Source organism: Gossypium arboreum, chromosome 11, assembly GCF_025698485.1.
Source record: "Gossypium arboreum isolate Shixiya-1 chromosome 11, ASM2569848v2, whole genome shotgun sequence".
Taxonomy (NCBI): domain Eukaryota; kingdom Viridiplantae; phylum Streptophyta; class Magnoliopsida; order Malvales; family Malvaceae; genus Gossypium; species Gossypium arboreum.
In genome coordinates, this window is record NC_069080.1 from 111,834,376 (window position 1) to 111,861,100 (window position 26,725).

General features: G+C 34.5%; 1 protein-coding gene across 2 annotated transcripts; it reads left to right on the top strand.

The window, feature by feature from the left end:
• The first annotated feature begins 3,854 nt into the window (after positions 1–3,854).
• On the top strand, positions 3,855–25,239 carry LOC108473358 (protein ILITYHIA). 2 transcript variants are annotated; one of them, XM_017774868.2, is made up of 60 exons: positions 3,855–4,333; positions 5,057–5,433; positions 5,528–5,659; positions 5,800–6,181; positions 6,304–6,450; positions 6,566–6,750; positions 6,866–6,992; positions 7,113–7,186; positions 7,263–7,339; positions 8,028–8,064; positions 8,191–8,357; positions 8,570–8,753; positions 8,857–8,934; positions 9,061–9,180; positions 9,265–9,324; positions 9,577–9,666; positions 9,763–9,862; positions 9,953–10,122; positions 11,144–11,443; positions 11,554–11,670; positions 11,785–11,886; positions 11,967–12,116; positions 12,212–12,376; positions 12,447–12,623; positions 12,795–12,917; positions 13,068–13,148; positions 13,273–13,389; positions 13,546–13,718; positions 13,967–14,044; positions 14,146–14,293; positions 14,598–14,720; positions 14,826–14,882; positions 14,961–15,071; positions 15,146–15,337; positions 15,411–15,584; positions 16,016–16,126; positions 16,220–16,289; positions 16,408–16,486; positions 16,695–16,797; positions 16,931–17,101; positions 17,211–17,333; positions 17,411–17,524; positions 19,237–19,343; positions 19,428–19,479; positions 19,558–19,664; positions 19,762–19,821; positions 19,937–20,051; positions 20,196–20,306; positions 20,467–20,604; positions 20,681–20,803; positions 20,906–20,977; positions 21,528–21,640; positions 22,694–22,852; positions 23,030–23,126; positions 23,207–23,389; positions 23,637–23,831; positions 23,904–24,083; positions 24,191–24,323; positions 24,483–24,561; positions 24,706–25,239. In XM_017774868.2, the coding sequence occupies exons 1-60, from the start codon at positions 4,210–4,212 to the stop codon at positions 24,746–24,748; spliced, it is 7,857 nt and encodes a 2,618-aa protein (XP_017630357.1). In that variant the 5' UTR covers positions 3,855–4,209; the 3' UTR covers positions 24,749–25,239. The 2 variants fall into 2 exon arrangements, with proteins under 2 accessions (XP_017630357.1, XP_017630358.1); XM_017774869.2 differs by having other exon boundaries at positions 23,931–24,083.
• Positions 25,240–26,725: the final 1,486 nt, after the last annotated feature.

Below are 26,725 nucleotides of genomic sequence, written 5' to 3' on the forward strand. Positions count from 1 at the left end.
TACAGCACTAAGTGTGCGAGTTTGATCATATAGCACTAAGTGTGCGAGTTGATTATATGGCACTAAGTGTGCGGACTCACTATATGCTTTTGAATCACTATTGACACTGAGTGTGCGACATTATTGAGTTGATCACGGACAGCGGATCGGGTAAGTACCTTGAGTTCATGGCTAATAGGCGCTATGTTTATATTTGGAGTTGAGCTTGGTAAGTTTTGAACCTATGTGACAGTTCAAATTGAAGTCACGTACATGAGAATTATCGTGGAATAAGTGAAAGGTCATGTAGATGTATGATTATAACGAAAACAAAATGGTGTATAAAAATGCCTCAAATATCCTATTGATTAGTATATGGAATGTGAATGTGTAACTTGGTATGAGATTGAATCGAAAGGTCTAAGGAACTATGGTATAGTTCGGTTTGAATGGAGTAATTAGCCTCGTTCCATTTTGTTTCCTCTTGTGATAATGTTATTAATGGTTGGTAGTGCATTGCTTATGACTTATCGAGTTATATACTCATTCGGTGTTTGCTTGTCACCTATTTTAGGTTTCTTGGACTCAACTTTTGCATATTCGGGACCGTCATCAAGTCATCACACCGCTAACAACTTTTGGTATTTTCTTCGTAGTTGGTCTAGGAGTACATTTCGGCATGTGTAGGCTATTATGCTTTGTTGAAATTGGTATGTAAACTTTTAGCCATGCGAAAATGGCGTAAATGTTCGGTTGGAATTGGTTTTGTGATGTTTGGACACAAGTCATGGTTATAATTTGGACATGCATGATGAATTATTAGTTAAATCAAGGAAAAGTCATGAAATAGGCGTAGTTTGTTTTAGTAACAGATGCTGACAGCAGCAGTGGTGTGGATGTGAAAAATTACTAAAAATAGCAGGAATGGAATTAAATAGTGAATAAATTATGCAAATGAGCCTTGATGAATCTACTTTCATATGGAAGAAACGAAACGGTCAAATGAGTTGTATCCTAAGAGATATTTAGGTATTCGTGAAACAGGGCCAGAACGGTTTCTGGATTCCCTGTTCCGACTTTGGAAATTCATTATAAATTAACCAGAGATAATTAGGAGTCATACCATATATGTATAGATTCCTCTTTGAGTCTAGTTTCTATAGAAACAAACGGCATCAGTATTGAAGCCCTGCATAGGGAGATATTCAAGTTGTAACGCACGAAGGTCAGTGTAGTCGACCCCTGTAACATGGGAGACTTTAACTAATAAACTGTACTAATTGGCTCGACCAAAAATTCTAGAAAAAATCTGTAGATGGACATATGAGTCTAGTTTCAGGGAAAAATTACGAAACTGATTTTCGAGTTTTGAAACTCCAGATATGATTTTTAAGGCGACAGTGACGCAAAGAAACAACTTGTCTGGAAATTTTTTATGGATCTGTGAAAACAATTAAGTTAAGTCTGTGCACCTTGTATTCGACTCAGTAACGGATTCGGTGCGGGTGTTACATGTCCACTCCTTTTTTCTTTTTTTTAGAATCGAGATCCTACTTTCACTCTAGACCCAAACCAATGATCGCAGCTCACAAAGCTCACTAGCGACCCCAGCTTGTTAGGCCCCAAACTCTTATGCCCTGTTTTGGGATGTCACATTAGATTTTAGGGGTAATTTTCATTTTATCCCAAATTGTATAGTTCATTTTAATAATTTGCCACAATTTTACCCTTTAAATCAATAAAAATATTATGTTTTGTTAAAAAAAAATTTGTATTTCTCTTTCACTGGATAACATAATATTTTTTTGATAATTGAGATAGAATTTAAAAGATCTATGTTCTCCGTATAATTATAGTTGTGAGTTGTATACGATTTCTTAATATTGATTATGTGTACTAAATTTTTAATAGAAACATTTTATTTTTTAAGCTAAAATAGTTTTTGCATCTTACATATTCTCAATTATTCATATTTATGGTTATATCAAAATAATTGTCACATACATGGTTCCTATATCCTTGAGTTCATATTGTTGGTACTAAGTTTTCTTTAAATTCTACAAAAGTTAAAACTTTTTAATTTGTATGCAATTCATATATTTTAATGAAACATGTGCACGGAAAATTAATTTCTAAATGTTAGTAAAAATCACACACATAAATATACGTATCGTGATAAGTAATACAAAATATTGATCCTACATAGGGCTATTATTAACTATAACGCTAATTACCAAATACTACTCGATATCTATTGAATTAAATTAATAATATAATGTTTTCAAACTAAAACAAATAAATAAAAATAAACAAAGCAAGTTAAAATGAAATAATCTATCAATAACAAAAACTTAGGATTACAATTTTATCCAATGTATTAGCTAATTGATCTCCGCCCAATTTACTCTAGTAGAGTCGATTACTAACTTGGAAAACTAAAATTTCCTCAACTCTTTTCCAAGCAATTAAAGAACTAGTTTAGACCAAAAGCTATTCATTCTAAACCTAAAATGAAAAGTCCTATTCTAATTTCTTTCTTTAGGTTTTCTTAGACTAATAGTTGACCAAATTATTATCAATCAAGAGCAATAATGAATAAATAATCAAATCTCTATTAAGAATAAAAATTGAAAATATTAAACTAACTAAATATGGACTCCGTTGCAATCCTAGAAAAAAGAATTTAGTTCATGTAAAATTTTAAAAACATCTTAAAATAACAACAACAACTAGTTATAGAAAAATGAAACAAAAAGAACATTGATGGAGAAACTTAGTCTTCTTGATGAAAGTCGTTGATTCTTGATGTGTCAAAGCTTTGGCGGCTTCTCCTCTTTTTCTTTGTCCTTCTCTTGATTTTAGGTCTCCTTTTTCTTTTTATAAACCCTAAAAATTACAACTATTAAAAATTGTTTAGGTACGTGTGTCGCTCTAGCAGACAATATTTTTGTTGAAGCTGAAAGTTGTCTGTTTGCATTTGCTAGGGCAGACAAACCTTTTGCTAGAGAGAAAATATCTCTTAATTGCCTATCTCAAGCTATCTTCTCACCATGCTTTATCGGATCTACATTAGGTAAAAATCACTAAAAAATGAGTCCAATTTAACACTAATAATATATAATACATTAAAACATAATCTACTAAATAAACTTATAAAATAAACTAAAATAACTTTAAGATATTAGAATTATTAATAAGCTAATAATTTAAATTATTCCAACTTCTATTCTCTTACTCACTAAAAACACATGAAGCAAATTTTATAATAAGATTAATTTAATAAAATGTTCTTGTAAGTAATATTATATTTCGTTAACTAAGTAACAGAATTTTATAATGTAATCTAAAATTTCAGAAATCCTATTACCAAAGGTAATCTTCAATTCTGGGAATCAAATTATTCACAATAATAAGTTCTTGGAAGAAGGGAAAAGGGTTTACAAACACAAAAATTGGACTTTGGATCTTCTACCAATTAATTTGAAACCTATATAAGTTTGCCACTAAACCAATGGTGTGAATAGTAGGATAAGTTAATATACAAAAAGTTTAGGAGTTCTTGTTATTATATGCAAAAACTAAAAGGATTAGTCGATGAGCAAACCTCGAATTATACCACTTATTTGAGTTAGGTATTTAAATTTTTTTTATTAAATTAGATACTTAAACTATAGTTCCATGACCATTATAGGCCTTTCCATGACCATTAGGTACTTAAAACTTTCTTATTTTTTGGTTAAAAAAATAAATTATTAAAATGCCACATGTCAAATTTTGATTGGTCCAAGGGTTTTTAACAAAAATAAGGGTAAAAGGCGATAATGAAAAAAAGTTTCAAGTACCTAACTAAAATAAGTTTAAGGTTCCTATGTTTAAAAAAACGATTGAAGTGCTTGAATCAAGCCGAATAAAGTTATAAAGCATGGGCCACGCATACCGTAAGCTCAACCCATAAATAAAGATCCAGAACCATAAGTCCAGCAGCCGAACCTCCGGAAAGCAGTCTCATTTCCACCAATTAGATCAATTTTTGTTTCCCAATTTAATCTCTCCTTCACTCTCTCTTTTGTACTTCTCTAAAACCCTAACAAAAAACTCAATAAACAAAAAGAGAAAAAAAAAGGGAAAAAGATAAAAGCTTCTCCATTTCGTCGATCTTAAAAACTGAAGGAGCTCCAAAACCCGAAAATTTGGATCGGCGACCCGAATCCGGATCAATTCCGGTAAGAAATGGCGGATTCTTCTTCTCCGATGGAATCTCTAATTTCGATCGCCGGGTCTGTTTCTACTGCCTCAACTAAAAAACGGGTTCGGATCTTCCGTAAGGAACTCCCTCCCATTATCGCCAATTCAGGTCTCTGATTCTCTTCTTCTTCTTCTCTATTTTCATTTTTGTCGTTAAATTTCGTTTATGTGATTGTTCCAAGTGAAATGCATTTCTTGAAGTTTTAGAAGTCAAAAGATTGAGTTTATGGAATTGGAAATTTTATTAGCTCCTCTAAATGTTAAATAAATTTTTTCGTCTTTGTATGAAGAAGGCGTTTATTTATGTTTGCACCTTTAAAATGTGGATCATAAATGAGGTGAATTGGGTTGTGTTTGTGGTTCTGAATTGTAGCCAATGCAAGTTATGGCATTTCGGCTCATTCAGGTTATTTATGAGAAATTTTGTTTCATGAACAAATACTAGAGGAAGGTTACTTAAGTACAATGATTAAAGCTTGAGAATAGTTGAAGAGAGAGTTCATGGTCTTTGTAGTCGGTTGCTGTAAACCGGATTTAGAGTTAATATTAGAGGTTCTTCACTATGATGCATGATTTCTATGGTTTGCTGGTATCTACACAATCTTCAGTTGGCTGATTTGAATTGATTGCTATCTGTGTAAAAAACTATAAACTTTTTACGAGTAAATGAGGTAGTGCCCTCTCTGATTTTCTCTCTCCACCTGTCTCTCCATAACTAAATATTTGTGCACTCAATCCTGCAAGTATTAGGTAGAAACCAGAATAGCATAAACTCATTTTATGCACATGCATCCTCTGATCAGTTTTTGGTACTATTGCTCTTTTTGAACAGATATGTCCCCTGAGTTCACATCACTTTTGGTTGATATAATATTTACAACATTCCCAATATATGATGATGGAGGGTCGAGAAAAGCTGTTAATGATGTGATTGTGAGGACTTTAGGCGAGGTTACATTCATGAAAAGTTTTGCAGCGGCACTTGTTCAGGCGATGGAGAAGCAATCAAAGTTCCAATCCCATGTAGGGTGCTATAGTCTACTCAAGTGGTCGTGTCTCCTTTTAAGCAGAAGTCAATTTGCCACAGTTTCAAAAAATGCATTGTGTAGAGTAGCTGCAGCTCAAGCATCTTTGCTTCATATTGTCATGCAAAGATCTTTACGTGAGCGAAGGGCATGCAGAAAAACATTTTTTCATTTGTTTTCTCAGGTTTCTACGCCTAACCTTTTCTGGTTTTGAGGAAATTGCCCAGTTGTTTATTGCAATAAACAAACTTAGATTTTATTGCTGTCTCCTTTTACAGTTACCTGATGTCTACAACAGTTATATAGAAGAAATAAAGGATGCACGGATTCCATACAAAGATACTCCTGAATTGCTATGTTTGTTACTGGAATTTTCTTCTTCAGTGCCATCTAAGTTTGAACAAAGCAAGGTTGGAGTTTTTTGATTTCAGCCTTTTTATTTGTGTTGGGATTCCCAACTATTAGGAGTCTTTAAGGTTTTTCAGTTTGATGTTAACTTATATTTGATGAGCTATATGGAAGGTATAACTTGATTGTTTGCTTTGTACAGCCCATATTTCTTGACATCTATGTTAAAGCTGTTTTAAATGCAAGAGAAAAGCCAGCCAAAGGGCTTAGTGAATCTTTTCGTCCATTATTTGCACGTATGTCACATGAAAATCTCCAAAGTGTTGTGATCCCATCATCGGTGAAGATGTTGAAACGCAACCCCGAGATTGTTTTGGACTCGGTTGGAATGCTATTAAGTTCAGTTGATCTTGATTTAAGTAAATATGCGAAGGAAATTCTTTCTGTCATATTACCACAGGCACGACATGCAGAAGATGGAAGAAGGGTTGTGGCATTGGCTATAGTACGTTGTTTAAGCCAAAAGTCTAGTAATCCAGATGCTTGTGAATCGATGTTCAATGTAGTTAAAACTGTTCTTGGAGGTTTGACCGTTCCCTCTTAAGGCATTTATAGATCTCCTTAGACTGTGCATGATACTTTAACTTTAAGATCTTTACTCACTAATCTTTTCATGAACTTTTTCTTGGCTTTTCATCACAAGCAGGCTCAGAAGGAAGGCTAGCATTTCCGTATCAAAGAATTGGCATGATCAATGCCCTGCTGGAGTTGTCTAATGCTCCTGAAGGAAAATATCTCAACAGCCTTGCTCGCACTGTATGTGGCTTTCTGTTAACTTACTATAAAGATGAAGGTAATTTGTTTTGATGATTCTCTATCTCTTCTGTTTACATGTAAAAGAGTGCTACTTATGTATTGATAGATGTTGAAAAAAGATGGTCTTTTTGAACTGTCCTCTTTTCTTGCAGGAAATGAAGAGGTAAAACTAGCAATATTATCGGCTATTGCATCTTGGGCAGCCCGTTTTGCTGATGCACTTCAACCAGATTTAGTGTCGTTTTTGGCCTCTGGCCTCAAGGAGAAGGAAGCTTTACGAAGGGGTCATCTTCGTTGTTTACAAGCTATCTCCAAAAACCCTGATGCCCTATTACAGGTTAACAATCTTTTATTATTTATTTATTTATTCTCATGGATGTTCAGTAATTAATTACTTTCTAGTCATTATTCTTGTTCCATTGCCTTAAAGCACTTTAAATGCAAATTTTCAGATATCATCATTACTGGGCCCTCTTGTTCAACTTGTGAAAACTGGTTTCACTAAAGCAGTGCAGCGTCTAGATGGCATATATGCATTAAACATTGTTGGGAAGATTGCAGCTGCTGACATTAAAGCAGGTGCTTGTCTTGTTAATGATTGACAGATTGGAATGCTTCCATTTCTTCCCATTCTTAATAATTTGCTAATTTGAAGGTTTTATCTCTTTGTTGATTCCCTTGTTCTTTGTCTTTTCCCAGAAGAGACTCTGGCAAAGGAGAAAATTTGGTCCTTGATATCTCAGAATGAGCCCTCTCTTGTTGCGAATTCAATGGTAGCTGTTGCTAAATATTTGTTTTTAGGTTTCTTTTAATTGGATTGTTGTGACCTGTACTATCTACATTACGTAGGTCACAAAATTATCAATTGAAGATTGCATGTCATGTGTAGATCTTCTTGAAGTGCTGTTGGTGGAACATTCTCGCAGGTCTAAGTCATTTATAATGCACTAATTTTCTTTACTTTTTATATATATGAGAAACCATGACACAAGCGCAAGCATGTGATATAATAATATAATAAAATAATGTAAAAATGACGAGTAATAAAGCATAACAACAATAATGTAAAATATATAGATGAAAATATAATGTAATCAATTTAATATGTACAAACGATAATAAAACCAAGGTAAAGAATAAGAAATATATATTTATTTTAAATTAAAAATAAGTAAACAGACTATCAATGATATAGTTTTTAAATCACAAATAATTATCTCTTTTACATAATCTTTTTTTCATTTCCGCTTCATAAGGTGCATATCAGTTATAGTTATATTAAAAAATATTAAATAGAGAAAAGTAAAATGAATATTTTTGAGAAAAAGAAATGAGTGGCTAATTGTGACAAGTTGGTTGTTTTTTAGTCAGATGAGTAACTTCCTCAAGGAGATTTCTTTTGTTACTTAAAGAATAATGAAAATTATTAAATTGCTGAAATATCCTATTTGTATTTATGTATCTATTATCTAATTCAGTTTTTTGACATTTCCCTAATTGAGTTAGGCTCCGGTTAAGTCATGGCACCAACTCAGATAAGAGTTATATTATTAGTATAGATATATATTATTTTGGCTTATGATTATACCTAATTGAGTTGCCTTCCTTATGCAGAGTGTTGGAAACTTTCTCAGCTAAATTACTATTACAGGTAGATCAATTTGCCTTGATCTCTTACTTTTTTCCTTTACCTACGGAAAAGAGGAAGACTTTGGTATTTTCTCTGTTCCAATGATGAATTCAGTCTTTGATAAATTGATTTTGAATATTGATGCAGTTATTACTCTTCTTAATGTGCCATTCAAGCTGGGATGTTCGTAGAAAAACTTATGATGCTACAAAGAAGATAGTTGCTGCTGCTCCACAGTTGTCAGAAGTTCTTCTACTTGAGTTCACAGACTTCCTCTCTCTTGTTGGAGAGAAAATAAGTACATTGAAGATTAGGTACAAAATGACAGTTTTTAACTTTTGGTGTTTTTAAGACCTTGCGGTGAAATTACTTTGGTCACCATCCATTTTATTTTATGGCTTTGCAGTGTGAGTTATCATTCACATATTTTTTCTCTTATTTACTGAGGCTTCTTTTATATGCTACAAGTTTTTGTTTAGCCTTTTATCTGATCTAATGAGCAAAACTTAAATCTGTATATCTGTAGTGATGCAGATAATTCTCCAGACAATCAACTTCAAAACGTTCCTTCTGTCGAGGTCTTAGTGAAAGCTTTAGCTGTTATATCATCCACAGCTCTTGCTACAACTCCAAGTGTTTCTACACGAATTATATTCTGCTCTCATCATCCGTGCGTAGTTGGAACTGCAAAAAGAGATGCTGTGTGGCGGGTATATTGATTTTCTTTTCTTTTATTGTTTTAGTTTCATGAAATTATTCTGCCTCAGTGATTAATTTTTGTTACGCTTTTTTTGTCATTCTTCTTGTCCTCAGAGGCTCCATAAATGTTTGAGAACACTCGGTTTTGATGTGATTGAGATTATCTCAACTAATATAGGCAATATTTGTGAGGTAAAATCTATGTTATTGTGAAATATGTCAGTTTGATGGTTGGAACATTAAACGTATTACTATTGTAGTCCATTTACTTGTTTCTGTTATAGTCTGTAGCCAACCTTTTTGGGATGTGTTTTCTAGAGTCTAATTGGACCAATGGGGTTGATGAGTGCCAATCCACTTGAACAACGGGCAGCAATATGTTCTTTATGCACTTTGATGTCAATAGCACCTGAAGATACGTACTCAGAGTTTGAGAAGGTATTTTGCTTGTACTTGGTCGATCTCAGATGTTTCATTTTTTCTTGGTGCTAATCATTGACATGAGCTCCCTCCACTTTGCAGCATCATACAAACCTTCCAGATCGTTATTCCCATGATATGCTTTCAGAGAATGACATTCAGGTGTGGCTTCTGAAGTTATCTACTCCATTCATGCCAGTTTCTTGGTTGATCATCTTTTTACTTCCTGATTGTCATTCCCTCGATATGCTTTCACAGAATTGTGGTTTATGATTTAGGTGGAAGGATACTATGTCATAAGATAGCCTTCTTTTGCCTATTATGTTCATGTAGTTTTTGGTTCTTGTTTATTCTTATTCTTATTCTTATTTTTTTTTGTTAAGGCTTAATTCTATCTTTCATATGTTGTTTTAGATTTTCCGTACTCCTGAAGGAATTCTTTCCAATGAGCAAGGTGTTTATGTTGCAGAATCTATTATTTCTAAGAATTCTAAACCAATTGAGGTCTCACCTCTACTTTTCTCTTTGTCCTCTTTGGTTTGCTGCTCTCTTTTGACATACCTTTTTAGTCATTTATATTATTTTATCTTCTATTCCCAGGACCATATCAATTCTAACCATCATGGAAAGAGGGAGTTATCTAGTAGAGCAGCTGGTGGTGGTGGGAGAAAAGATACTGGGAAGTCAACAAAGAAAGCTGGCATGTCAACTTGGCTTTCATTTCATAGCTTCACGATTTCTATTGCTTGATTAAATACATAAAATTGTCCTTGTCATTTAATCCGTACAGATAAAGGAAAGACTGCAAAAGAAGAGGCACGAGAGCAGCTTCTTAGAGAAGAGGAATCTATACGTGAGAAGGTTCGGGGAATAGAGAAGAACCTATCTTTGATGCTGAATGCAATGGGGGAGATGGCTGTTGCTAATCCTGTTTTTGCACATAGTCAATTACCTTCCCTGGTATGTTCCATTTTCTGTCCTAAATTTCCTTCTAGGTATCATCCATTGATGAGAATGTTGCATGGTGGTCTCTTAAATTCTAGTTGTATCCTCCTTGATGGAGGTGAGATATGGTTACCATCTGGTTGCTATCTTAACTGCCAGATGGCACATATTATGAGGGTTCAATTTAGGTAAGGTTTCTTATACTTTTTACTCAGATTTTCCAATAAAAGCTAGCTGATTCAGTGTGGACCCCAAGCCAAACTTTATGATGAGTTGGCAATTTAAAATATGTTATCCACTTTCATTGGGGAACTTTTGGAACAGGAGATAAGAAGCCGTACCTATGGTCATGTTGAGTGGTACTATTTCATGGTGGTTGAGTTTAAATTTCTTACGTCTTCACCTATTTGGTCTGTTCTGAATATGGAATCAACAGTTTAGGTCATTTGCTTCTTTCATTGCCTTTTTTCCCCTGTTCATGCTTTAGGTCCATTTTCTCAGTGGGCCTACTTGTGAGGGGATTGGTAAGCAGTGTTGTCTAACACTAGTTAACCATTTTTGTGGCCATATATTTAAGTTGTGCCTCTATATTGTAAATTGTTTTAGGTTGGATCATAGCCAGTTTATCCACTTATCATACTTTTTATAGTTTTCTACTGTGCAAAATTTGGATTTTTCTTAGTGAATCTAGTAATTCATGCTATTAAATGTCATGCTTCGGTACCTCATTGTGAGCTTATTGCAAATTCTCTTAGATCTAACATTAGTTTCGTCTACTTGTCTTGAGTGCCTTTCCTTTTTCATTTTTGCTCATTCAACTCAATTTTTATTTGCTCTCAATCTCAATTTGCATTGCCAATACTCTTTTAACAAATTTTTTAGGGGAACTTGATTTCTATTTTATTCTCCTTCAGTGACATTGAATGCTTGGTTTTCCTTTGCTGTTAATTTCATATTTGTTCTCCACCAACTAGTTGGTATGGATTTTGTCTTTACATTCTTCAGGTCATGTTTGTTGATCTTTTATTTTTTTCAGGTTAAGTTTGTTGATCCTTTACTGCGATCACCAATTGTTGGTGATGTGGCCTATGATACATCAGTGAAGCTTGCCCATTGCTTAGTGCATCCTCTATGCAATTGGGCCCTTGATATTGCTACTGCTTTACGCCTAATTGTGACTGATGAAGTTCGTATTCAGTTGGAACTCATTCCTACTGTGGATGAAGTAGCTGAAGAAAGACCGTCATTCGGTCTTTTTGAGAGAATAGTAAATGGATTGTCTGTGTCTTGTAAATCTGGACCTCTACCTGTGGATTCCTTCATTTTTGTCTTTCCTGTAAGATATCCTACTTTCATATGTTATTGAGTACATTCAGTCAAATTTTCATGGTAAATGGATTGTTTGCGTCTTGTAAATCTGGACCTTTTATATATGTTTGCCATCAGATAATGGAGCGGGTTCTATTAGCATCCAAGAGAACAGGACTTCATGATGATGTTCTCCGGATTCTTTATATGCACATGGATCCCCTTCTGCCCCTTCCCAGGCTTCGCATGCTATCGGTTACACACTCAAACTTTCAACCTAATTAACAGATTTATGGTTGATAATTTCTTCTTTTATTTCTTTACCAGTTCTTCTTGCTATATCATCCGTTTTATTTTATATTTTTGCAGGCTCTCTATCATGTTCTAGGTGTTGTTCCAGCTTACCAAGCTTCAGTTGGTCCTGCGTTAAATGAGTTGTGTCTTGGCCTGCAGCCAGATGAAGTAGCATCTGTATGTCCTTAACTATTTCCTTATTTTCTACCATGTACTCATTGACAAATGCGATCTATCTAATAATTTTATTCTTAAAGGCTTTGTATGGAGTGTACGCAAAAGATGTTCATGTAAGGATGGCTTGCTTAAATGCCGTAAAATGCATTCCGTCTGTTTCTGGTCGGGCTATTCCTCAAAGTGTTGAAGTTGCGACAAACATTTGGATCGCTCTACATGATCCGGAAAAGGTTTGGCTTAAAGCTACTTCCATGAAAATTTAAAAGTTGATTGTTTTTGGCTTCCATATGAGTAGTCATTGTCTTCATTATCTCTATGCTTTCAGTCCATTGCTGAAGCTGCAGAAGATATATGGGATCGCTATGGATATGACTTTGGGACTGATTACTCTGGGATTTTCAAGGCACTTTCTCATATAAATTACAATGTGCGCTTGGCTGCGGCAGAGGCATTAGCTGCTGCTTTGGATGAAAACCCAGATTCTATACAGGTTTGTTGATTTTTACCTTCACATTACTTTTGCATTGTTGTTATCTGACTTTTTTGGGTGATATTTTCAGGAATCTCTTTCTACTTTGTTTTCTTTATATATCCGTGATTCTGGTTTTGGTGAGGAAAATCTTGATGTTGGTTGGCTTGGTCGGCAAGGAATAGCATTAGCTTTGCATTCTGCAGCTGATGTACTAAGAACAAAAGACCTTCCTGTTGTCATGACATTCCTGATATCGCGAGCACTGGTGTGTTTTCTTTCCTGATTTTTGGTAATACTTATTAAATTAAACTGGCTTCGCTATATAAGCTTGGAGTAGTTCCTCTTGTATATTATTGTGTTGCACAAGTTTTTTACTTTTAGTTATTCTTTATTAGAATATTAGAATAACTAATTTGTGAATATTTTTGCATTTCAGGCTGATCCTAATGCTGATGTTCGTGGAAGAATGATTAATGCTGGTATAATGATTATTGATAGGCACGGAAGGGACAATGTTTCTTTATTATTCCCAATTTTCGAAAATTACTTGAATAAGAAGGTTAACCTTTCTTTCAAATTATAATTCTTTCTATATATTTTCTGTTGATTCTGTGCTTGCATAATTAAGCACTGGAGTACATTGATTTTCTTTTCATGTAATTATGCATAACCTTCTGCACATTTGTGCATAAATTATCTCTTTGTGTAGGCATCAGATGAAGAAAAATATGATCTGGTTCGTGAAGGTGTAGTTATTTTTACAGGAGCCCTAGCAAAACATTTGGCAAAGGTGTTGATTTACTGCTCCTTTCTTATCATATTAAGATCATGGCATCATCCTAGTTTAGCTCTAAGAATATAAAGATCATGGCATCATCCTAGTTTAGCTCTAAGATACATACTTTTCTTTACAGGATGATCCTAAAGTGCATGCGGTTGTAGAGAAGTTGTTGGATGTGTTGAATACTCCTTCCGAAGCTGTTCAGCGGGCAGTCTCGTCATGCCTATCTCCTTTAATGCCGTCAAAGCAAGTATGTGCTATCTGGTGCTAAAAATGGGTTTTTAGGTTCAGAAATAAGAACTTGTGTGCCTTTTATTTTTTGTAAATATGCATGGTAATTTCTCCTCAAGAAATATGGTGTTTCTCAGGATGAGGGATCTTCTTAATGTTAATATTGCTTATGTAGGATGATGCAGCAGCACTTGTTTCTAGACTGTTGGATCAGCTGATGAAGAGTGAGAAATATGGTGAACGCCGTGGAGCAGCTTTTGGACTTGCAGGAGTAGTCAAGGGGTTTGGTTTATCATCTTTGAAGAAATATGGGGTTGTGGCTGTGCTACGAGAAGGTTTTGCTGATAGGTGTGACCTCCTTTTTTATATAGAGGAGGCTATTATTTTAGTTACTTCTGAACTTTAATTGCTCTCCTTTTCTGTTTATTTTGATTGCTTTAATCTATCCCCACCGTTCTTGCCGGCCCCAAATTAATCACTTTTTATCCATATTAAATTGGCATAGCTGCTTATCCTTTTTATGAACATCGGTTATACTTTTAGTGGCTCATTTAATTCCTTTTCTCATTTTTCTTTTTTTCCATTTTCTGCTACAGAAATTCTGCGAAATCTCGTGAAGGAGCGCTGCTAGCATTTGAGTGCCTTTGTGAATATCTGGGAAGATTGTTTGAGCCGTATGTCAACAATCGTTAGGGCCTAGTTATTGTTTAATTCCATTTTATATAGATACATCCTTCTACAACATTTTATATTCTTGACTTGTGATTTTGGTCAGGTATGTTATTCAGATGTTACCCTTGCTATTGGTTTCTTTTTCTGATCAAGTAATCGCTGTTCGTGAGGCTGCTGAATGTGCAGCTCGTGCTATGATGTCTCAACTGAGTGCACAAGGAGTAAAGCTTGTCCTTCCATCTCTTTTAAAGGTGATGTTTACGTTTGTTTTCCTCTTCACCCCTTTTTCTTAAACTTTCTGATTCACTTTGTTTTGTGGTAGTGAATGCATAACTTTTGAACTATATGTTTAAATGTCAACATTGCTTAATGATTCTGAATGGTTTGGTACACTTTTATGTTCTGCTCTTATGGACCTGAGTATACCAGTTCCATTTTGTGGACCTAAACTGTTAGGCACTTGTGATGAGCCACAAGCAAGGGTTCCTGTTTTAACTTTTGATGTCCTTGTGGTGTAACGAATGTGGTTCTGAATACTTTACTATGCATGTCTAGGGTCTTGAAGATAAGGCCTGGAGAACAAAACAAAGCAGTGTACAACTACTTGGTGCCATGGCTTACTGTGCTCCTCAGCAACTCTCTCAGTGCCTCCCAAAAATTGTCCCTAAATTGACAGAGGTCAGATTTGACTGATTTTTGTTATTTCAGGTTCTGGCTGATTTTGTACCTTGGTTTCATATCAATTTTATTTGGCTTTTTTGTTTCTCTGTTTGTTAATTGCAGGTGTTAACAGATACACACCCTAAGGTCCAATTGGCTGGGCAGACGGCACTTCAGCAGGTTTTAGTTTGTCCTCTTTTATTAGCTTTAGATTATTCTTATATGGCCATTGTTGAGCTAATTTACCTGTTCTTTTAGGTTGGGAGTGTAATAAAGAATCCCGAAATATCATCACTTGTTCCTACTCTTCTTATGGGTCTTACAGATCCCAATGACTATACAAAATATTCCCTTGATATTCTCCTCCAAGTAAGATTCTGAACCTGAAATTATCAGTTGTGAGTGTTCTTTTTGTCTTTCTAAACTTGTGTTGAATTTTGCAGACAACGTTCATTAATTCAATTGATGCTCCTTCACTTGCATTGTTGGTACCAATAGTACATAGAGGGTTAAGGGAGAGGAGTGCAGATACTAAAAAGAAAGCTGCCCAAATAGTTGGAAACATGTGTTCCCTAGTCACAGAACCTAAGGATATGATTCCTTACATTGGGTTGCTCCTTCCTGAAGTGAAAAAGGTGCATTTTTCAACTGAAATTTTAGAACTATTTTTTCTGTGTAAACCCTGTTTGATGTTCAAAACATGAACAGGTACTTGTTGATCCCATTCCAGAAGTTCGATCAGTTGCAGCTAGGGCCATTGGATCTCTTATAAGAGGAATGGGAGAAGAAAACTTCCCAGATCTTGTCCCGTGGTTGTTTGATACGCTTAAATCAGACAACAGTAATGTTGAGCGCTCTGGTGCTGCTCAAGGATTGAGTGAGGTTAGAAATTTTCAGTTATTGAATTTTGACATGTATGTCCTTAAAATTGCATCGAGTTAAATATATGCTTATCGTTCAAAGTTGCAACAATAACTAAATTAATTTCATAGGTCTCCTGTTATTAGGCTTAAGGGATTTAGAAATTTTATTGGAGAGAAATGCTTGACTTCGATAAGATATTGAGTTTTTTTTTTTTGAACCCTCTTGTTTTGACTCTCTAAACCCTTTTTCCTCGATTGCATTTTTCTAATGTTTCATTGTTGTAGAAGAAGTTACCATTACCTATTAACTTGTTTTCTCTGTGATTGTCTACTTGCTCATGTTAGGCTTGCGCCTAACTTGCCCTTTTTAGCTAGTTACTTTTTACCAACCTGAAAAAGAAAAAAAAATCATAAGTTGAGTATGCATGAGATTTTCCCTTCTATTTTCAGGTCTTAGCTGCGCTTGGTACTGACTACTTCGAGACTGTACTTCCTGATATTATTCGGAACTGTTCACATCAAAAGGCATCTGTACGTGATGGATATTTGACACTTTTCAAGGTAATCTCATATACCGTCTAATATCTTATTTTCACCTGAACTTGTTCTTTTTGGTGGGATTTTCTTAACAGTTTCCTTTTTAAAATTTGTTAGTATTTCCCAAGGTCATTAGGTGTTCAATTCCAGAACTACTTGCAGTTGGTGTTGCCTGCTATCTTAGATGGTAAATATTCTTTGCGATCGTTTTGTATGCTTCAAATCCTTATGTGAACCTTCTTTTATAATGATTTTTGGCACGGTTATTTATTTGTAAATTTCAATGGCTGCTTATATGCTTTTAGGTCTTGCGGATGAGAATGAATCTGTGCGGGATGCAGCTTTAGGGGCTGGGCATGTCCTAGTGGAGCATTATGCAACAACGTTAGGATTCTTTCTGCTTTTGTTTTTGAAATTAATTTTGTTCTTGTTTTCTAAAAAAGCTTTAGGATTTTTTCTGTCTTTTCTAATTAATCTTGAGCATGATAGAATTTTGATGGATAATGATGGATAAATTGTATGTCTAGCTTCAACGCCTTGCCTTCCAGTAGTGACGTAATGATGATCTTTTCTATTTCTCCTTTGACGTCAGGTCATTACCACTCCTTCTTCCAGCTGTAGAAGATGGCATCTTTAACGACAATTGGCGAATTAGACAAAGCTCTGTGGAGCTATTAGGAGATCTCCTGTTTAAGGTTTGCATCTTCCTGGAATTTCTTGGCAATCAGAAATTTTGATTTCCTTGGTCCTTAGGAGATACAACCCAAGTGATTTTTTCTTGTTGACTTGAAACTCAGTAATTTGTTTTCCATGTGGTTTTCTATCCAGGTTGCCGGAACTTCCGGGAAAGCTTTACTTGAGGGTGGCAGTGATGATGAAGGTGCTAGTACTGAAGCACATGGACGTGCTATTATAGAGGTTCTGGGAAGGGATAAGCGCAATGAAGTTCTTGCTGCATTATATATGGTTCGAACTGATGTCAGCATTACTGTACGCCAGGTAATTTTCTCCATGTTTTATCATGTTAAATTAATTGATGAACTAATGTTGTGACCATTTTGATTTCAGTATATGCAAATTAATACAAAATGCTATTCTCCATTTTCAGGCTGCATTACATGTATGGAAGAGTATTGTAGCAAATACTCCGAAGACGCTCAAGGAAATAATGCCTGTTTTAATGAATACTCTAATTACTTCTCTTGCATCAGCATCCTCTGAAAGGCGGCAGGTTTGTTTTTGTGCTGTTCTCTGTTCTCATTGATAATGTTAGGGTTCACAACTAACCAATATCTGTTGATTATCTAGGTTGCTGGAAGAGCACTGGGAGAACTTGTGAGAAAACTCGGGGAGAGAGTACTTCCTCTTATAATTCCAATTCTATCTCAGGGATTAAAGGACCCAGATGCTAGTAGAAGACAAGTAAGTATCTCCTCTTCTCTTGATACTATAGTTTCCCGGCAATTTCTTTACAGGAATTGGTTTCTGCCCACTCGGAAGGAGGGTATTGAGTGTGGTCAACCTTTGGTTTAACTACATAAATCTATGCTAATTTATATATCATCAACAATTATTAGATATTTGTAATTATTTTGAATCTATGAGAATGCTATTGTTCTTACTGTTATTAAAATGATTGATGTTAGAAATGCTGCTGGGTTACATTGTTATGATAGCTTTTTCTATCGTTTCTTTTTATGTCATATACTTGTAAGCGTCATATTTTGCATCTCTTTTTGTGCGGGAAGTCCATTAAAAGTTCGTTGTCTTCATCTAGTTTCATTACAGGAAATGATCATATTGGTGTCTGTATGAAGAATGGTTTGGTATTTCCAAGGATTTCCTATGAACCATGCAATATAGTTTAGTTAAGCTTGATTTGTTCTAGTTGCTTATAAATTTCTATAGAAGATATGTCATCATGAATGGTAGGGTAGGACTGGGAGGCTAGGTTTGTCTAATGAAGGTTCTTCACATTTGTATTTGTGATTTTAGTGCTTTGCCACAGGATAAATGTTATCTTTAGGAATCTGAAATTTTAATCTGTCGCTTAGACTTGGGTAGGGTGTCCGTGCTTGTGATTGTTTGACATGTCAACTACCCTAAATCTAACACATGGGGATTTGGCTACAAAACGTTGAATAGGAAAAGGGTGCATGGATTATTTGTGTAATTTTATCTTGTTAGGATGTTTGTAATAATTCTAGAAGGTATCTTATGCCTAATATTGAAAACTTAAGATATGCAATACATTGATATTAAAGATTGATAAAAATATCCAGTAAAGGAAAAATGCATTATAGATTGATAAAGGCAAAGTAAAAGCATAAGCATATATAAGTCTAAAAAATAATGAATTATGATATTATTGGTAATCTACTTTTTTTTTCTAAAAGTATAATGTCAAAATTTCATAAATATGTCTTTGAATCATAAGGTTCAAATACAAAAATATGATAAAAAGCTAAAATTGTGAATAAAGCCAAACCCTTTTTCAAAGCCTTAACTAATCAAAATCCAAATACCATGTCAATCTTTTATATTTAAAGGTTAAAATGTACTTGCCTATTGCAAAATAAAAATTCATCTCCTTCCCTCATTTTTTCATTCTGGAAAGAAGCAATCTGCACTTTCCTTTTTCTTTTTCTCCTTCACAAGTGTTGCTTTTCTAGTTCCAATTGGTTATTGGAACTTCTCTTCTCCTTGTTTTTTTCCTTGATTTTGGAATTTTCCTCCACCTTCGTACTGCTTTCTCTTTTCAATTTTATTCTTTTTCGTCGAATTCTTAGTTCTGATATGCAGTTCTTTCTGGTCCTGGTGTCTGCATAATTTATGTGATGAAATTTAGTATTTTAAGGGAAAATATATACTACAGTTGAAGAAATTGTGATGGCTAATCAAATAAAATTTCTGTACTGGGCATCGACTTGGCTCAGTTAGTGGTAATTAATTTGCAACTGTCTGACAAATTTGACACAGATTCCTTGCCCTTGTCAGTATCGAGTCATGTCAAACAGGTGCAGCACAAAAACTGATGAATCCAACTAACAGAGATTTTGATTCCTCCCTGTGTGCATGGTGTTGATTTATATGATACTTGTAGTTTTGGTGACTAAAATTCATATGGTTGACAGGGTGTATGCATTGGTTTAAGTGAAGTGATGGCAAGTGCCGGTAAGAGTCAGTTATTGAGTTTCATGGATGAGCTTATCCCTACCATTCGTACCGCCCTTTGTGATAGGTTTGTTCTTATCTTGTTTCTGTTAGTGATTGTTCTCTATCTTTAATTTTACAAGACATTATGTCATACAATTTTTTCCAACAGTGTTCCTGAGGTACGTGAGTCAGCAGGATTAGCATTCAGTACACTCTATAAGGTACATTTTTGTTCTCTGGTTTCACTTGAACTTGATTTATGGGTAGTTTAAAATGAATCATAAAATGTCATGATGCAGAGTGCTGGTATGCAAGCAATTGATGAAATTGTTCCAACATTGTTACATGCTTTGGAGGACGATGAAACTTCTGATACTGCTCTAGATGGTCTCAAACAAATCTTGAGGTTATATTTTCGTGCTCTCTTTAGACTATGATTTGCTGTTTGTTTGGCATGGTTTCATATAATTGCCCATTCTAAATTGTTCTCTTATCAACTTTAGTGTCAGAACTACTGCTGTCTTGCCTCATATATTGCCTAAGCTGGTTCATCGTCCCCTTTCGTAAGTTTTCACTCACTTATGTTGGATTTCTTTCTCAAAAATAAAGATTTGAAAAAAGAAAGGAAGAAAACTGTTCAATGACTCTGCTCGGTTACTAATTTGCATTTCTGTCCAGCGCCTTCAATGCACATGCTCTTGGAGCTTTGGCAGAGGTTGCCGGCCCTGGCCTTAACTATCACCTTGGTACCATCCTGCCTGCTTTACTTTCTGCAATGGGTGGTAATGACGTGGTACACATCTCCTAATCCTTCCTCTGTAATTCTCATTGGGAATTTCAAATGCGATCTGAGTTTCTATTACATTAATTGTTTTTAAACACATTAAAGTTTCTGATTTGGTGGCATCTTGCTGCCTGCTTATTGTGGATTTTACAGGATGTTCAACCTCTGGCTAAGGAAGCTGCAGAAACATCAGTTTTGGTCATTGATGAAGAAGGGATTGAACCGTTAATATCAGAGCTTCTTAAAGGAGTTGCTGATAGTGAGGTTTGTCTGATATGCTGTTAATGTTCTCTAAGGCTCTCTATCTTTGACTGACACACACATGCACTTGCTTTTGATGACTTACCGTGGTTTTGGGTATCAATTAGAAGCTCATTTTATTTGATTGGTTGACACAAATGCAATTGCTTTTGGTGGCTTTCAGGCATCAATTAGAAGAAGTTCATCGTATTTGATAGGATACTTCTTCAAAAACAGCAAACTTTATCTAGTTGATGAAGCTCCAAACATGATATCTACCTTAATTATTTTGCTTAGTGATACAGATTCTGCCACTGTTGCGGTATGTTACGAGCTATTCCTTCTCTTTTGTTGTTCATTTACAGTTTGTATCTTGCATCTTATGTTTGGTTTGATAGGTTGCTTGGGAAGCTTTATCAATGGTTGTCAACTCAGTTCCAAAAGAAGTGCTTCCTTCATATATAAAGTTAGTACGCGATGCTGTATCTAGTGCAAGAGATAAGGAGCGCAGAAAAAAGAAGGTGAGTGCTTGCTTTTTACCCACACAGATAATGGTTATCAGATGGGAGTTTTGTGTGGATAAGAAAACTATAACTTTTTTTTTTTGTTTAATCCACTTGCAGGGAGGCCCCATTGTTATTCCCGGATTCTCTCTTCCAAAAGCTCTTCAACCATTGCTTCCGATATTTCTTCAGGTGTTCCTGCTTTTCATTTCTCTCCAAAGTGTGTTGTCTGTCATTATCACCTTAAATTGATATTTGAAAACGTTGGAGTTTCCTGAAACATACTATGTTAAATTAGTGCTTGTGAAAATAGAAGTTTTTTTCTTTTTTCATCCACTTATATTATAGATAAATGAAAGAAATATTGACAAAATAATTTCTATAACAATTACTACATAAATGTCACTAATGGATATGGAAAATGTGTTCTTTCTATCCTACAATCAGATTACAATTTGTCTTTAGCATCGTATGTATAATGTCATCTTTGCATGTTGAAATTATAAAAATTTGGGATGATCCTTGGACTGCAAGACAATTGCTACTTTGATTATTCTTTCCTTTTTAAGTTTACATTTGTTTCTATGGTTAACACAATTTATTGAATTTAGTTGTCTGTTTGAAACTTTTCTTTTTGCATCAATGAAATATATTTTCTGTTGTTTTGGCCTGTTACTTTATCCATGTATTCCTCCGACAAATCGATATGTAATTAATAAATTATTCCTGACTGCATCTGCAGGGTCTGATTAGTGGGTCAGCTGAACTCAGAGAGCAGGCGGCCCTAGGTCTTGGGGAGCTTATTGAAGTGACTAGTGAACAATCACTGAAGCAGTTTGTCATCCCAATAACTGGGTATGTACTGTTGGAAACTAACAGGTTGAAATAACTAAAAATGATGTCACAATTAGAGGCTAGAACAAACAAACTGCCAAACTTGTGGGTAAACAATGTTTGGTCAACTGCTGTTCTGCCTGGCTTGGTTTCGTGATGCTGCACAAAAGCCTGGTTTTGAAGTGTTAATACTCTTGAGTCTGAGGTGGTCCCCAGGGTGTTGATGCCTCTGTTGGAGTAGCTAATATATATCTCTAATTTCCAGAGAAGAAAATTAAAATTATATTTTGTTTTTACAGTGGCCACAATATGTCTAATCTGATAAGGTGGCAAGTTCATTTTTATGCGGTATGGAAGTCGAAGCATCAATAGAAAGACAGAACAAAGAATGAAATTGATATGAAATTGAAAGACAGTGACCACAATTTATCTAAGCTGATAAGTTTTCTGGAAGACTTTTGTACTAGGGTTTCACATTCTTTAATGAGTTTAATCCTAATCTTTGGACAGAAATAAGCCCAATCTAATCCTAGCGATCCGAACTTGTTAAAAGATCAAATACTTGTCTCAGGATCACTAAATTAACTCTTACAGATATTATATGTACTCATCCATGCTTATAGTTACGACATCTTTAAATGCAATCTCGAGTTTCTTTTTGAAAGATATCTTTCTGTTTTTGTGTCAAGCTTTTCTTATCTGCCTGTCAATCACATCCATGTTTTCTTATATTTGCAAATTTCAGTATCCTTTATGTTGCCTGTCAATCATATCCTTTATGTTGTCTGAAAAGTTTAGTGTAAAAATGGATTCTGTGAAAGCCTACATTAGTAAGTTGATTGCTATTTTGAATAAAAGAAAAAACAATTCCTAGCTTCAACTGCTAAATCTTGACCTCTGTTGAGCAAGTGTAATTTAATATTTTGCACATTTTAGGTTAATCTTAAAGACCATAAAGTTCTTAAATAAAGTCTCATTTTTCCCTGAGATAAATTCCTATTATTTCTTTTGCTGACTGCTGTTTGGTGTTTTACTGTTTTATAGTCTGATGTATTTCTTTTTTCTTAACTTCAGGCCTCTTATTCGAATCATAGGTGATCGTTTTCCTTGGCAAGTCAAGAGTGCAATTTTATCTACATTGAGTATCATGATCCGAAAGGGTGGAATTGCACTGAAACCTTTTCTCCCTCAGCTGCAAACAACATTTATCAAGTGTCTGCAAGATAATACAAGGTCCTTTCGAAATCTGTAGCTGTCTCAACAGTAGTCATAGTTATTTATTATAATTTTACAGTGTTCAGCTGTTTCTGCCTGGAACTTAATTATTTCCTTTATTTCTATGTGATGTTAGCGTATTGCCATATTTATTATCTTGTTTGTTGCTTTTGATTCTCAAGTGTCTGAATGCAGGACTGTGCGCTCAAGTGCTGCCCTCGCACTGGGTAAGCTTAGTGCACTAAGTAGCAGGGTTGACCCATTAGTCAGTGATCTCCTATCTAGTTTGCAGGTGATTTTTAGCATTTGGCCTCTATATGGCTCATTTTTCTTATAGTTGGAGGATACTAGTTACTAAAATTTTATGTTCAGGCATCTGATTCTGGAGTAAGGGAGGCCATATTGACTGCTTTAAAAGGTGTGGTAAAGCATGCTGGTAAGAGTGTGAGTCCAGCTACCAGAACTCGTATCTACACTCTTCTTAAGGATTTAATTCATCATGATGACGACCAAGTTCGAATGTTTGCTTCAAGCATACTGGGTGTCATATCGCAGGTACTTGGCAGATATTTCTTAAGAGCCATTACTATCCTTTTGGTTTTGCTGCTATTTATTCTAACAGTGGCATATTTGCATCCTTTTGGCCTATCTGGTGATAAATTCATCAGTTGTACTGGTGATTAATGGTACCAGCTAAATGATATGTACAATAATTTCGTGCTATAGATCAGTTTGCTTATTCTTAATCCATTTGATTTTCTCTGATTGTCTTTTGGGTTTTCTTCAAATAATGGTACTACAGTACATGGAAGAATCTCAGCTGTCAGACCTCCTTCAGGAGCTTTTAGATTTGTCCTCTTCTTCAAGTGGGGCTGACCGTCATGGTGCAGTTCTCACACTGTTCTCCTTGCTCAGGCATAACCCTTCCACCATATTTATGTCTCCAGAGTGCCCCTCTATTTTACTCCGTCTCAAAAGCTCCTTGAAAGATGAGAAGGTATTGCAATTCTAACAGATTTAATTCTGTTTTGGTTTTTCTTTTTTATCAATTTCTGACCCTTGTATATAGTTCCCACTACGTGAAACATCAACCAAGGCACTGGGGAGGCTTTTACTCTATCAAGTTCAAAGTGACCCCCTTAATACCACTGCCCTTTTGGATGTTCTTTCATCTGTGCTGTCGGCATTGCGTGATGACTCCAGTGAAGTAAAGAGAAGGGCATTATCTGCTATAAAAGCAGCTTCCAAAGTATGTGCACCTTGCTTTAACTCTTTACGTCGAAAGCATAACTGGCTTATCGCTTTATTTCCATAAGAGCATATTTTGCACTAAAAATGTTTCTACTGTTGTTACAGGCAAATCCATCTGTTATCATGACTCATCTGTCATTAATCGGCCCTGCCCTTGCTGAATGTTTAAAGGACAGCAGCACCCCAGTTAGACTTGCCGCAGAAAGATGTGCCCTCCACAGCTTCCAGTTGACAAAAGGTATTTTTCATGTGTGATTCCATGTTTTTGAACTAGTTGCTTCTCCTCTACAGACCAGCTTTGCAACAAATGAAGTGCAAAATTTTCTTCTTTTCTCTCCGACTAGAGTTGGCATAAGAAATAATACACTATTGCACTAAACGGTTCATTTTTTTCTAGGTACTGAAAATGTTCAAGCTGCACAAAAATACATCACAGGCTTGGATGCTAGGCGCATAGCAAAGTTTACCGAACACAGGTACTAAACCCCCCCCAAATTTGCAAACAATTAGATCTTGTTGATCTCTCATTCTTGCCGTTGCAGCAGTGTTCATGTTTATTTCTACATCTTGAAGTTTTGTTCATTGTTATCTTAAACTGTCTGCTGAATTTGGAAATGCAGCGATGATAGTGATGAAAGTGAAGATGAACAAGCAAGCAGCTAAAAATATTTTCCTTGATCATATGTTTCATCAAGGCTCGAGATTCGAATGGAAGCGACTGAAACTTCTAATCATTTGAAGCGCTCCTGCCTAAAGTTTTCCAAGGTGTACGTCGGTGTTTGTTCATAGGAAATATAGATTTATACAAGAACAAGAGCCCGATTTTTTACCAATATGGGTGTTTTTATAATATCAATGTAGTTGCCACTCCTTAGCTATGAATATGATATAGAATCCAGAAATCTCTGGCCTCGTTGCTTCAACTTTATTGTACCGAATTTTGTTGTTCACAATCGAGGTCAAATTGTCACATTGAAATAAGGCTTTTATATGTACCAAATTTTGGCGCTTTTTTTATTTTTTATTTTTTTCCCTAGTCTGTGTGCGCCTTAAGAACATATTGGCGTAAGAGTTTTCTTTGTTGTGATTACAATTCTCAATTGTTTTTGCATAAAGAGAATATCAAGGAAATATGGTATAGGTTTGATGCAAAATTTAGTTTCAAGCATACTGCTTTTTTCATTTAGTTTCAATCTGAATTTGTAATAGATAGATTTTTTGAAGTGAATTGTTTTATAATTCAATTAATTGAAATTTTAACCGAAAGAATTTTTAAGCGATAAACTTGAATAAGATACTTTTTAAATTATTTAAATAATAAAAATAATGTTATTTTAATAAATTTAATTATTCCAAATGTTTTTGTAGTCTCAAGAAAAATTATTTATCTATATCTATGGAACAATGTCTCAAGAATTATTATCAAATGTTTTACCATTTAAAAGAACTTTTGTATAAAATAAAAAGAACATGTGCATGATGATGGATGAAGAAAGTTTACTCTAGACATTAAATAGAGAACAGAGTCAAATAAACATGCTACTAGTAACACTGGTAAAGTACTAAAATGAATGTATTTTGAATATTAAAATTTGATATAGAAATTTATTCAAATTTTATATTAAAATTTGATATAGAAATTTATTCAAATTTTATTAAAATATTTTTAAAATATAATTTTTATGAAAATGACTGTATTTGTGATATACAATTTTTATATCAAATTTCAATATTTTAAATGTGATTAGCGAATGTGTACTTTTTTTCAAGATGCAACAAATTTTACAAGTTTTTAAAATTTTAAAATTTTTACAGTATTTATGATTTCTAATAATTTTATAATTTTCTACATATCTAATGACTTTTATAAATTTTTTATAGTTTTTAATAAATTTTATAATTTTAAAAATTCTAACATATTTTTAATTTTTAATATTTTTAATTTTTAAACAATTATATATACTTATAATTTTATTTATATATATTTTAAGTTTTTAAAAATTTAGAGATATTTTAGGTTTTATAAATGTCATCATGACGTAGCGTATGCTACGTGACAATTTATGATTGAATAGATATCCCAACAGTATTTTTAAACGTTCAAAGGGCTGAATCGGGAACGTATGATAACATTAGGGACTAAAATGGGAATGCTGATAACGTTTGGGATTGAAGTGGACAAAAAATTTTAAGGACCAAAATGGGGAAAACAATATACTTGAGGGATTGAAGTGTGTATTAAGCTTTTTTTTAACATCTTGTAAGATGACGTTTTGAATTAATTCTTAAAAATTCAATTTTTTTATCCTAATAATTAAAAATCAAATGCAAAACTATACATTTGGACTTCTTTCTTGCTGATTGCTGACTTGAACCACTTGTTAATGTGCAAGAAACAGAGTATGAACAATGGAAGTGGGAAGTTTTGATGACATTGTGTAAAGTAATAGAAAAATAGGAGCACGAGATTGTTTACACAACTCGGTTTCCTTTTATCTGTGGAGCTTAATTCTGTGAGATGAATCCACTATCTTTGAAATCACTACACCTAGTAATTCTAGTTCTACCACACCCAAGTACTCACTTTTGTATTCAAAGATTAGGTTACTCACCACTAAATTTCCCCCCTGAGAATTTAGT

Coding starts and splice junctions, on each gene's coding strand:
- LOC108473358 (XM_017774868.2), top strand. CDS start 4,210: ATGGCGGATTCTTCTTCTCCGATGGAATCTCTAATTTCGATCGCCGGG. Junction 8,935..9,060: donor ATATAGGCAATATTTGTGAG/GTAAAATCTATG, acceptor TGTGTTTTCTAG/AGTCTAATTGGACCAATGGG. Junction 19,480..19,557: donor CATTCAGTACACTCTATAAG/GTACATTTTTGT, acceptor GTCATGATGCAG/AGTGCTGGTATGCAAGCAAT.